Source organism: Eriocheir sinensis, chromosome 38, assembly GCF_024679095.1.
Source record: "Eriocheir sinensis breed Jianghai 21 chromosome 38, ASM2467909v1, whole genome shotgun sequence".
Lineage (NCBI taxonomy): Eukaryota > Metazoa > Arthropoda > Malacostraca > Decapoda > Varunidae > Eriocheir > Eriocheir sinensis.
The window spans coordinates 2,415,935-2,430,671 of NC_066546.1; the positions used below are offsets into that span (position 1 = coordinate 2,415,935).

Sequence of the window (14,737 nt, forward strand, 5' to 3'; positions counted from 1 at the left end):
TTGATGATGAGAACATGAGGAATGAGGCAGCCCAAAAATTGGAGTCTGTTGAGCAAATTAGTACCAAGAGTGATGGAATGATGAAACCAAAGATCATGATATGCAATGTGCATAAAGAGGAGACCAAGGAAAAAATAAAGGAGACCATCTTAGACCGCAAGGAGTTCTTACGCACAATTGAGGGTGTTGAGAATAAGATTGAGCTGTTTTTTTGTAAGCCTGCAGCTGGTGGCACGATGCACTACATACTGAGGTGTGACCCACCTGTGAGAGAGCTGATTCACAAGAATCATGACAAGTTAAAATTAGAATGGGGAATATACACAGTGAGAGACATACCATGCAATTATATGTTATCACTGTCAAAGATACGGCCATCTTGAGGCCAACTGTACTGCCAAGAGAAATCGGGAAGCCCCAAAATGTTTCAAATGCTCTGGCGATCATAAATCCAAGGATTGCTCCATGGCTGAGAAGAAATACATAAATTGTGTGAGTTACAAGAAGCCTGAAATCAATCACTCAGCAAATGACCAGTGTTGTGCAGTTCTTCAGACTGAAATTGAGAGAATTCGTAACATAACTGATCATGGCTATTAATTAGTGTCTGTACTCAAAGATAAATTGTGTGATGAATGTTCAGTGTGGTGGAAATAATCGTTGGATATTTAATTGATACTATAATGATAATATCAAACATGAAAACTGTTGTATACGAACAGGAAGGAGGTCAGAGATACTCAGGAGACAGGCCGGCGTCCTTGTTTATTCTGGCTCGAAATACGACAACAGGCGCCAAAAAATAGACAAAAGAGACGCATCAAGCGTATTCTATCCTTTCAACAGAGGAATACCCAACATTCCTTCCACTATTTTTTCTACATAAAGCAGAGAAAATAATAAAAAAAAACATAACTATGACATCCAGATATAAACTTAAGATTACAGGAACTACAGTAAGACACCTTTAGAGATTGAGTCGATCCAGAGGTTTCACCACTTCTGGATCGTCTCAGTACAGGAGTTTGGGGTACTGGTACCTTTTCATGGGTTTCTGGAATTGTCACGGTCTGCCCTGTTACATTGTGGTCCTGGAACTCGATTACTTCCCCTGATCCACGGTCATAACTATCTCCAGAACCCACTGGTGAACTTGAATCAACCCCCTGTACAGGAACACTACTGTTTCTAGGTGGTAAATCAGTACTGCCAGCACCCTCAGACTTCTCTTGACCAGCTGTAGTTACAGAAGGACTTCCTGAGCAATTCAATGGTAGCAGCAGAGGTTATACTGTTTGTCACATGAACATCCAGAAATTTTGAAAAGGCATCTACAATCACAAGGAAATACTTATTCTCAAGGGGACCTGCATAATCTATATGTAACCTTGACCATGGCATACCTGCACTGGGCCAGGCAAGGACTGGACTGGCTGATGTACTATAATTCTTGAAACAAATGTCACAACATTTGGTAACCTCTTCAATATCTTGATCCATCTTTGGCCACCATACCCAGTTCCTTGCCTCAGCTTTCATAGCATTTATGCCATTATGCCCAATGTGCAAATGTTCAAGTACCTTGCAACGCAGATCCACTGGCACCAGCACCCTATTCCGGTAAAGAATGACATCATTGTGCAGGCTCAGATCCGCTGTCACAGATGCATAATCTACTAATAGGTCCTTAACCTCATTAGTCCACCCAAATTTCAGACAGCTACTCAGCTGACTAAGTACTGGGTCCCTCTTGGTCAGTTTTCTCACAGTATGGAAAGAGATGTCTTCAAAATTCAGTGACTCTACTAATTTTACATATTCAGCAGGGTTGGCTGACTCAAAATCATCCCTAATGGGTAGCCTGCTCAGGGCGTCAGCCACAACATTGCCCTTCCCTGTCTTGTGAACAAGATCATAATCGTATTGGGATAGCAACAAAGCCCACCTCTGTATTCTTGAATTTGCATTGTGGGGAACAGGCCTTCCCTTACCAAACAGTCCTATTAAGGGCTTATGGTCTGTACTGGCTAGAAAAGGTCTCCCAAGCAAGAAATACCTAAACCTTTTAAGTGCAAACACTAGAGCTAACCCTTCTCTGTCAATCTGAGAATAATTCTTTTCAGCTGGTGACAATCTTTTGCTAGCAAAATACACTGGTCTTCCAATGCCCTGCTTGTCTTGCAGAAGAACACAGCCCACACCTGCAGGGGATGCATCCACTTCTTCAATTAAGGGAGATTCTCCGTCAAAGCTTGTTAACAGTGCTGAGTTCCTCAAATCATCTTTTATGTCCTGAAAAATCCCCTCCTCTACTGCAGTCCATTTGAATTTTACTCCTTTCTTTAAGAGATCATATTGGGGTGCCAGTTTAGAAGAAAAATTTCTAACAAATTTACAATAAGTAATCATTCCCAACCTGGACTGAACCTCAGCCACAGAGGTAGGTGCAGGACCATCCAAAATAGCTTTAATTTTCCTTGGGGAAGGAGAAATGCCTTCGCCCGAAACATGGTAACCTAGGTACTCCATGGAGTTAACATGCAACATAGATTTTCCTTTGTTAATTCTGACATTATGGTCTCGCAGGACCTGGAGTACCTTTAGGAGTCTTTCATCATGCTCAGCCTTATTTTCACCACAAATAATTATATCATCTAAGTAGGCTGCCACACCCTCTATTTGAGTCAGTAATTGTGAAATGAATTTTTGAAAAATTCCTGGTGATGAGGAAAGCCCAAAAGGCAATCTGTGGTACTTGAAAAGTCCTATAGGTGTGTTAATCACTAAAAAGTCCTGACTTTTCTCATCCACAGGCACTTTCAAGTAAGCATTTTGGAGATCAGTTTTAGAGAAAATCTTACTCTTACCAATGACTGACAGCAATTCTTCAATTTTGGGTAGTGGATACCTATCACACTGAATTTGCTCATTAAAATCTCCACAAATCCTCATAGACTTTTTGTCAGCCTTGAGTACTGATACAATGGGGGCTGCCCACTCACTATAGGAAACTGGTTCCAGTACTTCTTCTTTGACTAGCTTATCTAAAGCTTCTTCAACCTTCTCCTTGTAATAAAATGGCACTGAACGAGCTTTAACAAATTTTGGTGAAACATCCTGCTTGACATGAATTTTTGCCATTACCTCAAGGACTGGCTTACTATGATCAACAGAATACTTAGTCAAAATCCCCTCAGCGTCTACAACTTGGCTGACTCTGGAATCTTCATCTAGCCCAGCCAGGTAGATGCCAACTTTGCCCATAAGGTCCTTGCCACATAGATTGTTATTTAAGGAATCAACCACATAGATGGACTGACTACTCTCACAACCATTATAACTGACTGGTGCATCTGTTTTACCCAGCACTTGAATGGTAGAGTTATCATAAGCATTTAATCTTTTACTGGAAGGCTCAACCTTAAGTTTCAACAACTTGGCCCAATGGGTGGATAAAGTAGAAACAGATGCACCAGAATCAATCTCAAATGGTACTTGTCTTTCATTAATTCTAAAAAAATACTCCTCAGCCTTCACAACACGTATGTGCTCCCTTACTGATGCTAAATTACTATCTCCTTCCTCAGACCAGGCTGACCCATCTGGGTCTTCCAAAACCTTTACACAACATGGCTGTGGCCTTGATTTGTAGGATCCACTTCTACCTTTGCTACTGTCACTCCCTGCTTGACCTTTACCTTTGTCCTCACCTGAACCTCCCTTCTTCACAGCAGTACAAACACGTTTCAAATGTCCCTTCTTTTGGCAACGATCACAGGTGAGGTCCTTAAATCTGCACTGACTGCTGTCGTGAGGGAAACCACAATGCCTGCAGCAGTATTTCTGTGGCTTAACACTCATGGCCTTCCCCAGCAATGGCTCACTCCTCTCACTGACAAAAACTTTTTCTGAATTCAAAATCCTTTCAAAAATCTTTGAGGCTGTCATCTTTTGCAAATCTAGATTTTCAGCCACTAAATTAGGGAAGTATATCTCATGCTCCACTGCCATAAACAACTTATCTCTAACCCTAGGATCAAACTGTTCTCCAAAGTTACAATCTTTAGCTAATGCCTTCAAATCTGCAAACAGAACATTTAAGGTTTCACCTGGTTTCTTTGTCCGCTGCTGGAAAGCAAGCAAACTGCGATGGTACGAAGGTTTTACAGCATAATGGCCCTTAAGAGCCACTACTAGGGCATCATACGACCTTGTATGTGGTAAATCAGGTGCACAAAGATTACCGAGCACGCTGTAGGTCTCTGTACCTACCGATACCAGCAATCCATTCTTTTTCTTGCTTTCCTCTGTAATCCCTAAATGAGCAAAATGCGCCTCCAACAAGCTCAGCCACAGCTCCAGGGAAATCTTGGATGGATCAAAAGCGTCTATTTTAACTGGTGCCGACGCCATGCTGAGGAATGCTGTAGAAATAATCACCAGGAAACAGCCTCACCTTAGGACTGCAGCTGTCCACGTAGCACTTCAGGCTGCAGGTAGTAGGACGATCCCACCTCCAAGGATCCCACGTCCTCCAATCCGTGTGGCAGGAACAACAGGATAACCAGCACAGCAAGTGGCCCCCGGCAGGTAGCATCCACCGCCAAGGCTACAGGCAGCATGCACAGCTACAGGCACCAGTCCAATAGTCGGGTGGGCACCGCATCGGCCGTCCACGTCCAGGCTACACTCCGTGGCTCTAACAGCTTAGCAGCAGGACGGTACCTCCATCTCTTCCTGTTCCTGACGATCCCATCCTCGTCGCCATTTGTTGCATACGAACAGGAAGGAGGTCAGAGATACTCAGGAGACAGGCCGGCGTCCTTGTTTATTCTGGCTCGAAACACAACAAGCGCCAAAAAACAGACAAAAGAGACGCGGCAAGCGTATTCTATCCTGATTGATTGATTGATTGATAGTTTATTGTTGCAGGCAAACAACAACCCTACCCCAGGCAGGACAGAGTGAGATTATACAAATATTAATACAAAAGATACAATAGCAGGGAGGACATCTTCAACAGGGGAATACCCAACAAAAACGGAACAAATGGATATTTGTGATATTATTTGTGAAAGCACTCACTCACTCACTACGACGTTTGAGAATAAGTGCATCGAATATTATTGTTGAGGCTAACATTGCAATTGTTGACGGCCCTCGATAGCGCTGCATCAGCGGCGGAGCAGGGCCTGAAACCTCATCAACGGTAACGGTAAACGGTTCACTGACATAGTAAATAGGGTTTTGAGAAGTCAAGGGGGCAGAACCTCCCTGGAAGCAGGGATATCTATTCACCTGTCTGAATTGTCTTAAAATCATGCATTTGCTAATAGTAGGTATTGCTTTAGGCTCAAGGAACATCAGGCAAGGCATGTTTTTCTCTATGAAGGTGTTTGCTTATTGTAGGGTCACTATTCACTACAAGTAGTGAACCGTATCGCTGAACCGCGTATGTGTGACCCCAGCTTAAAATTAGTTGCGGTTCATTGTGGATCAAATACGTTCAATACGGATCGACTACGTTCAATACGGATCGATTGCGCACAATACGGATTATTGCGTATCTCTTGCGGCGCCACTGCGTTTCGATTGCGGATGCTCAGCCGTGGCGGCACGCTGCGGTATTTTTTAACATTTCAAATCAACCGCAGCCCCTCCACGGTTCCGTGCGGACTGTTATGGATAGTGGCGGATGGATATAAGTTTCATTGCGGATAGCAATCCGCAATGAAACGTATCGCTGAACCGCGTATGTGTGACTCGGTCCTTAAGGGCTGTAGGGAAACTTGGCAAAAAGTGGTTTGCCCCTAGAATGATCCCTAGAGTATCAAATCACATACCTCAAAAAAAAAAGCTAAATATTCATAACTTCCCAATAGTCCTTTGACCCCTGAATCTTAACTCAATCAATAACCCATGGCTCCAAAGACATCAAAAAAGAAAATTAATCAAGAAAAATAAATTACTGAATGGTAAGTCCAAGAATGGCTTCATTTTTAAGAACTTTCTACAAATTTCCCAAATTACCTGACTCTTTGTACACACCAGCTCCGTAGACCTTGCATGGCGGACTCACGCTGCAGCATATTCAGTCACTTGAAATGACTTGTATGGCTGTGTGGTGCACCTGTACAGATAAGGCCCATACTTATAAAGCTAACACTTCGTCTCAGGCTCGTCAGAGACACGCCAGTCCTCGTCGACAGACCGACTTGGTCGGCTAGATATCGATCGCCGATAGAGTCGGTCTATGCCTCTGGCAAAGGCCCGTGCCCCCTCGTGCAAGAGGGAGCAATCTTTCGCCCCCCTCCCCCCCCCCCCTCAGGCTCGTCTTAAGAGTCCAAACCGGCCCTGTGGAGCCCTATATCCTGGGTGTTAATCTGAGACGCGGCGCGAATAGCTAAAGTTGGTCCGGGGCTGGCATAAATCGTGGGTCTTCGTCTGAGGCATCGACCTTCAAATGTAAACATTGCCGGGTGTTGCCAGACAGCCAACGTGCCCCATCAAATCGTTTTACATTCAAACGCTCACTATAGTCTTACAAAACCATATTATTATGGATATGATGTACTTCTATTCAATACTTTCACCATTTTAAGGTATTCTTACCCATTAATTTTCATATGAGATAACTGATCTCGCCGTTGTTGGCAACTTTACGTTCCCCATTTCCCGTGGCAGCTGGAGCCCCAGCTAGGGTGCACACTCACTTCTGAGACGAGATATGAGTCAAACGCCTAATTTCTTTATAAATATGGGGAAGGGATGAGCACACTAGCTGCAATGATCGGTCTAACCAACACTTAACCCGTAAACTGCGGCAGTCCTCACGTGAGGTGGTCTTCAAGACTACGGCAGTCCTCAATGGCAATGATCACTAACTCATCGTTTTCAGGGTCACCGGCTGGCTTAATTTACAAGTTGGACAAGGCGTCGCGCTCTACCGAGTGGCATCCGCAAAAAAAGTCTTGTTTACCATACATATTGATTTTCAGTGCCAATATTGTTACTAATATAAGTTCATGGTTATTTGTCTGTGATAATTTCCGATATATACTCGAGTATATATTATTTACATCCTTTCCTGGGTTTTTAATCGCATTCAAAAACCGCGCCGACAATAGTATCAGGCGTAAATTAGATCTGGATCTAGTGAAACATTGCAACTCGCCATTCCATCACACCCCACATCACTACACATCCAATATGACATAATTTGCTGAAGAACATAAGGACGACATTTGTGTATTTGGACGAAGAGATGATGAAGAAAATAATAGTTACAATGACAAGGCCAAGGTTGGAGTATGCAGCAGTCTCCTCACGAAAAGAAGAATATAAGAAAGCTGGAGAGAGTACAGAGAATGGCAACTAAGATGGTACCGGAATTTAGGGATCGGACGTACGAGGAGAGACTCACTCAATAGCATGGGGCTCACAACCCTGGAGAGAAGAAGAGAAAGAGGAGACCTGATAGCGGTGTACAGGGTGGCGAGCGGGGTGGAGAGTCTGGACAGAGAGGACCTGTGTGTGTGGAGCGAGAGATAAACAAGAGGACATGGATAGAAGTTGAGGGCGACCACGTGTAGGCAAGATGTGAAAAAGTTTAACTTCCCAAACAGAAGCATTGATCAAGCTGTGGAAGGGACTGGGGTAAGGAGGTGGTTTGTGCAAGAAACATTCATGATTTTAAGGAAAAGTTGGATAAGAGCGGATATGGAGACAGGACAGCGCGAGCATAGCTCTTTTCCCGTATGTCACAACTAGGTAAATACTCAGTAGCCATGGAGAGAAGTCGTCGTTACATAAAGAGGTCGCTGGCAGGCTTGTTTTCGGCCACCAGCACCTCCACAGCCACCACTAGCACCTCATGCAACAGCCACCACCACCACATCCAGAGCCACCGCCACTGCTTCACCACCAGAAGCACCTTCAGGAGTAAGCCGAAAGTGGCCACGAGGGAGAGGAGGGAGTGGTCGCGGTGGCCTTGAGCGAGCTGGCCCACCCACCCCCACCACCTTGAAAATACTCAACAGTCGATGAGAATGCCTGTACTCATCACACATCCATCATAATGAGTCGATTCGCAATAGTCCGTGAATTCCCATTTACGTGGTTTACACTCCCGTCACATTCCTACGATGTGACAGCATTTTAGTACCGTGTGCACCGTCTGTTTACAGCCGAATTGCACTCATTTTTTCTCATTACACCGTCACAGTAACAAGAACATTGACAATGTAAAGTATGCATAGAAACAATAAATAATGAGTCACAACAGGGAGGAGTTCACTACAGCGAGGTCTTCCCTTTCGCCTGCTTGTACGCCGTAACCAAATGGTTGACAGGGATAAAAATTATATGGGCAGATGCGGGGGAATAAGATGAAGACGCTCATATACATTTCATTGATTTTTGTAAGAGTTGCAAAAAACTCGAATCTGCTGCTTGACAGACATGGATCAGATTAGGAGCCCCGCAGTTTACAGGTTAATAAATGGTAACAAAATATTTCTGGATGTACTGTAGATTAAATTACGGTTGGTTATCCTCCACTGCTAACACATCTAATCCCCATATAAAGCTTTCAAATGTATTTGCCTCAACTATACCTACTCAGTGTGTTCCACTCATCCACCACCCTGTTCCTGAAAGTTCTTGCCCATTTCCTTCCAGTGAAAAAAAGTTTACTATTATGGTGGCTACTGGTGCCATTATCACCTTTTTTTAATAATGTTGATTTTCCTAGTCTTCAAGAATTATTTTTGCAGTATTAATGTGGGTAATTTCTCAAGGGGCCAGGTGGTTCAGTGGGTTTAGTGTTTGGTTGGCAACTGAGAGATTGTGAGTTCCATCCAAGCTCACAGTTGCTTCTCAGTGAGAGAAATAGCCCTCTCTTATAATCCTAGCAGAAGTATGTGCCTAGCTACCTAGCTCATGGGGGACTCTTTAATCACCTTTCAAATATTTTTTCAACACATTTGAAAAATAAAAACTGCAGGTTTCAAATGCCTAGTTATGTCATGCAAATGAAGGAGTCTGCCATTGATACCTTACCACCCTTGTAGGAGTTCCTACAGTCTGTTTCATTAGAAATTACAGATGGCCATTTCCCTTTGTTTTCAGGATTTTTTATTGGTCAAGCACCAGCCAATCATCGCACTGGAAACTGTTAGTTTAAATCAGCCTTTCCTTGCCCCAGGGCAGCGTGGTGTGGAATGTACAAAAAAATTATTATTACATCTCAATCAATATGAAATATCAACTTCATGGAATTTCACCACTGAACATTTCTATTACCTGAAGTGCCAAGAATTATGATGAGGCAAAAATAATAGCCATGAGTAGGCACCTAACCAGAAGTTTTTTTTTATCATGTTAAGTATTTTTCTTCGTTTATCACATTATAAAAAATCATTTATTTATTTATTTAAAAAATCATTTATTTATGTTATAGAAGAAATGTTATAGGCAATGACCTAAGGATGGTAATATTGGTAAGAAAACATGGTGGGCCTCATAGTATTCCAGGTAGTAGTATTAGATAACCAAGAACAAAAAGTGGAGACACGAGGTGGCAGCAGGTGGTGAGAATTGTGTATCGGCGTATTGTTCTTAGTTTTCTAATATCTGGGATACTATGAGCCCTGCCTTTGCTTTCTTAGTGGCATTGCCATCTTTAGGTCACATAGGACATTCATTCTATAACACAAGAGGATAAATTATCTTTTCCACATAGATATTGTGATGAATGAAGAAAAAGATTTTTTGCACACACACACACACACACACACACACACACACACACACACACACACACACACACACACACACACACACACACATCTCTCCCACTATATATATATATATATATATATATATATATATATATATATATATATATATATATATATATATATATATATATATATATATATATATATATATATATATATATATATATATATATATTTATATACACGTATATACCGTAGTTCTGTTTACATTCCAATTACCTGTACTTATGGCTATTAATATTGCCTCATCATAATCCTGGATACTTCAGGTATAAAAAAATGTTCGGTGGAAAAGTTGTGTTAAGCTGATAATTGATGGTGAATTTGAGGTGTAATAATATTGTTTTTGTAAATTCCACAAAAAGACATTTCCAGGGCAAAGGCTGAATCAAACTAAAGCGTTCCAGCACAACGATTGGCAGTCAATCAAAATTGAGAGAAAAATAGGAGGGGGCATGGTTGCTTGTTATTTCCTAATCAAACATACTATACCAGTTGGCAATGAGGAGACACAGGAGGTAATTAGAACATTGCCCTAAATTCCAAGTTCAGAGATATGAGTCTCTTGGTACTTAATAATTCTCGTCTTTAGCAATGTAATGATGCATCAGGTAACAAAATGGCTATGACCTCTTTCTCTCACACACAGGTAAGATGGGTAATTCATCATCAAACAAGAGCCCAACCCCTTCCACCTCGCATTCAGAAAACAACAAGGACTATAGCTTGCCAAACAGAAGATTGGCCACAACCAAAACCACATCATTTTCCAATACCCCTCCTCCCCGTCCTCCCCGTCCTGGGCCTGCAGCTCTCAGGGCAGCATCACGGAGTGTGAGAAACTCTGCCAACAAACATGTGGTCCCAGCACCAGCACCCACATCACCTAAAAGGTCATTTTCCAGTACCTCTCGTCACCATCCTCAGCCTGCAACTCTCAGGCCAGCATCACAGAGTGTGAGAAACTTTGCCAACAAACATGTGGTCCCAGCACCAGCACCCACATCACCTAAAAGGTCATTTTCCAGTACCTCTCGTCACCATCCTCAGCCTGCAACTCCCAGGTCAGCATCACAGAGTGTGAGAAACTCTACCAATAACTATGTGGTCCCAGCACCAGCACCCACATCACCTAAAAGGTCATTTTCCAGTACCTCTCGTCCCTATCATCAGCCGGCAACTCCCAGGCCAGCATCACAGAGTGTGAGAAACTCTACCAATAAATATGTGATCCCAGCAGCAACAACAGCGAGGGAACCTGAGAACATCACACCACGTCAAGGGCAGTTGATTGCAAAGCTCTTGGTGTGTCCTCAGTACAGTGGACGAGGGTGTGTTGCTCAGCCTTGCAGGAGGCTTCACGTATGCTACCACTGGGCCACCAAGACCTGCAACAGGAAGACATGTAAGCATGACCATTCTCTGAACTCTCCACATAACAGAAGGCTCCTTGAAGCATCTCAAGGAAGGAATAATATGAGACATCTTGAAGTTTCTGGAATCATAAAAAAAGATAAAGGGCCATTGTCAAAAGAGAAGGGGCCACAAATCTGTTCATTTAATGTTTTAAAGAGGTGCACCAGAGATCCATGCAACTTAGTCCATTGTGCAAAGAATTATCTTTGGGAGGTACAAGACTGTAGTAAGTGGATACAACTGTCCTATAACCAGAGTGACTACCTGGAGGTGATGTACAGTCATCCCTCTGAGGAGTGTGTACCTCTCGTTCCTCTCAAGCCTTCTGTATCCAACAACAGGAATTTGAAGAGTCTTACCACCCTCCTTGCCAAAGAAGCTTCATGGACTGTTGACCTGGAGGCAATGAAGCTGAAAGGGGGGTGGTCGGTTCTTGACATTCGAAGGCTTTCCACCACCTCAGATATCTCTTCTCAAATCCCCGTGGCCACGCGCTGGATCTGGTACTGGCAGGGGGATGATGGGTGCTGGAAGCCTTATGGGGAGGGGGTCATCAATGGACATTACTATGTAGCTCTTGGAGACTGTTTAGAATTCTTCCTGCGAATAAGCAAGATGAAGTTTGTGACAGTCAGTGTTGGCAGCTTTTGCTACTGTATTGATGGAGAGAAGATGACCCAGACAAACAAAACCACTGACAGGGTACGCAACATACGTAGGAGGCCAGCCTGCAGCTTAGTCAGCCAGGAGAGTGTTACATTTGATAAGTTGTTTCTGCCTCTCCCTGCCTCAAAGAAATTCTTAAAGCTACCTGTGCTGCCACTGAGCTCAGAATTCATCTTTGTGGAGAACATGCTGAAGCAGACTCTGACTGAGGTGAAAGTGTCAAGCATGCACAGGGTTCAGAACGACCACCTATGGAGGGTATACCAGAACAAGAAACTCCTCCTCACCTCCCTTTACAATGGAGACGTCACAGCAACCAATGAGCAGTACCTATTTCACGGCACTGGCCCTGAGGTCATTGACCTCATATGCCAAGAGAACCTGGACTGGAAACTATCTGGCACCAATGTGGGCTGCTTGTATGGCCAAGGGACTTACTTCTCCAACTTGGCATCATTAGCTCATGAATATGCCAGGAGTGACATGACAGGTAAAAGAATGATGCTGGTGGTACTGGTTGTGGTTGGGAAGATGACCCGGGGCTGCAAAGAAATGACTTTACCCCCTGAGAACAAAGCTTCTGGAAGGACCTATGACACCACCTGTGACAATGACACCAGCGCCACCATCTTTGTCAAGTATCACAAGGACGAGTACTACCCGGCCTATGTGGTCAGGTACAGCTATGACTCTTATATACATAAATCTTGTTGCTACTAGCAAACAGCTGTTAAGACTAACATATTCCTGTTAGCCTTAACATTTTTCTGTTAAGCGCTAACAGATATTCACAAAGCTTGTTAAGGCCTTAACAGCACTGTTAGGGTAACAGCGGCAGGGAGCACTTTTACCGCTTAGCAAACAGCTGTTAGCAGGATGGCTTACGTTCTTATTGTAACTCCTCCCTTATTTGTTGACCATTTTTCTTCGTTCAAAAAGCATTTTGATCAGGAAAGATAGGATATTAAGGCTTGCGCGGATACATAGATGTGTTTGTTGGATTTACGAAGAAAATTATGATATAGTTCCTCACGGATAGATACAATATGTTAGTGAATCCTAAAAAAAAATTACCGTTTTCTTCTGTAGCAGCGCGAGAGAAAGTTGAAGTTTCATGAGGGACAAAAGAATACCTACGATAAAAACAATGTGAAAACATCTATTGCAGCCAGTAATTCCGCGAAAACTCATGACAGGACTCAGGTGGTGAACATATATATATTTTTATTAATATTGACATTGAAATCAACAGATTAATGCATAAAAACACTTGAGATTGTCGAGAGTATAGTACAGTTGGTGCCCCAGAGCCGAACTTAACAAATAGCTGTTTGCTAGCTAACAGTTGCCAAGTTCCGCTTTGTGTATACCTGTTAGCGTCTTACTGTTAACTAACAGAAATTGTTAAGGCTAACAGAAAAGGTTTATGTACTATATGAATCAATATGTGCTTTTGTCAGGCTTATCGCTGGGCTTGAACCCTGTCACCTGTTTTTAATCTGCTTGATCTGACCAGCCAGTAACATCTGACATCTCAAGTAATGGACGGCAGACTCTTGATTTTGCAGCGCCCTTGTCATTAAGCCGCGAATTTTGGAAATTCAACCGCTTTGGTGCGAATCGCCGGCCCATAACTCCCTCATTTCTGGGGCTACAGAAATGTTTTTGGTATCAATCGACGGCAAAATGAAAGGGCTATAATTTGAAATAAGCCACAGGGCTCACAAACCGACTCGAAAGGGTAAAAAATCGAATAAATTCGCAAAAAACGACTCTGAAAAAAACTATTTTTGAGTTCCCAACCTTGAAACCCACTCATTTTGAGGGAATTTCAAAAAAACTTATTTAACAAAGAATTTAGCCCTACCAATGTGCTTTCCAATATGATGCACAGCACTTCCCTACTCCCAGTAATTTCGTCGCTAGAGCTCGAAATGTAAACCCTTTTGAGGGCGATTTTGTCGAACTCCAGACACTTTGCCGTTTTTGTTTAGTGTGGCATTACTATTGCCTCTAGAAGGCTGTAATTTGGCATGTAGCCCTTACTGGCAATTTAGTTTGACCAGCTTGAAGGAATTTTTGATAGCTCGATTCCAAGTTTGTCGTCGAGCCGTCACAAAATAGCCTGTTTTTCGGCCCTTTTGCCGCAATTTGGTCACGTCCTAGTTTTTTGCTTAAAACTTTTTATTTATTTATTTAGGGCTTCCCAATTTTTTTTCTGATTATTAATCTGTATTAATAGAGCTTTCATTTGCCACCAAACACGCCTTCCTAGCTTCAGTAGTTTTTGCTCGAGCTTGACCAGAAGTCGCGACGAAATATTTTTATATAATCATTTCACTATATAAATCAACCTATAATAATCGCATTAGTATACATGTTATTTTTTTATTTTATTTAGTATTCAACCCTTTTTCTTCACATTTATGAATAATACATTTAATTTGCTGTCTTTTGATACCAAATATGTATGAATATATGTATGTATATATATACATATATATATATATATATATATATATATATATATATATATATATATATATATATATATATATATATATATAAAAATAGTAACTTTTTATATAGATATCTTAAAATGATTTTAATACAAGATAGTCAACATACTGAAGTGTTAATATATGAATTTTTATGCAGATATATTAATTTTTGTGGCGTCAATAAGGTTTTTCGTCGCGGCGCGTGAAATGAGTCAGATTCGGCGAGTGTTCGTCGCGACTTCTGGTCGAGCTCGAGCAAAAACTACTGAAGCTAGGAAGGCGTGCTTGGTGGCAAATGAAAGCTCTATTAATATAAATTAATAATCAGAAAAAAATGGAAAGCACTAAATGAAT

At 42.2% G+C, this 14,737-nt stretch overlaps 1 protein-coding gene across 1 annotated transcript; it reads left to right on the top strand.

The window, feature by feature from the left end:
* The first annotated feature begins 10,454 nt into the window (after nucleotides 1–10,454).
* LOC127008536 (protein mono-ADP-ribosyltransferase PARP12-like) lies at nucleotides 10,455–14,325 on the top strand. The gene is made up of 2 exons (XM_050880705.1): nucleotides 10,455–10,864; nucleotides 10,988–14,325. Exons 1-2 carry the CDS (start codon nucleotides 10,455–10,457, stop codon nucleotides 12,600–12,602), a joined length of 2,025 nt encoding a protein of 674 aa, XP_050736662.1. The 3' UTR covers nucleotides 12,603–14,325.
* Nucleotides 14,326–14,737: the final 412 nt, after the last annotated feature.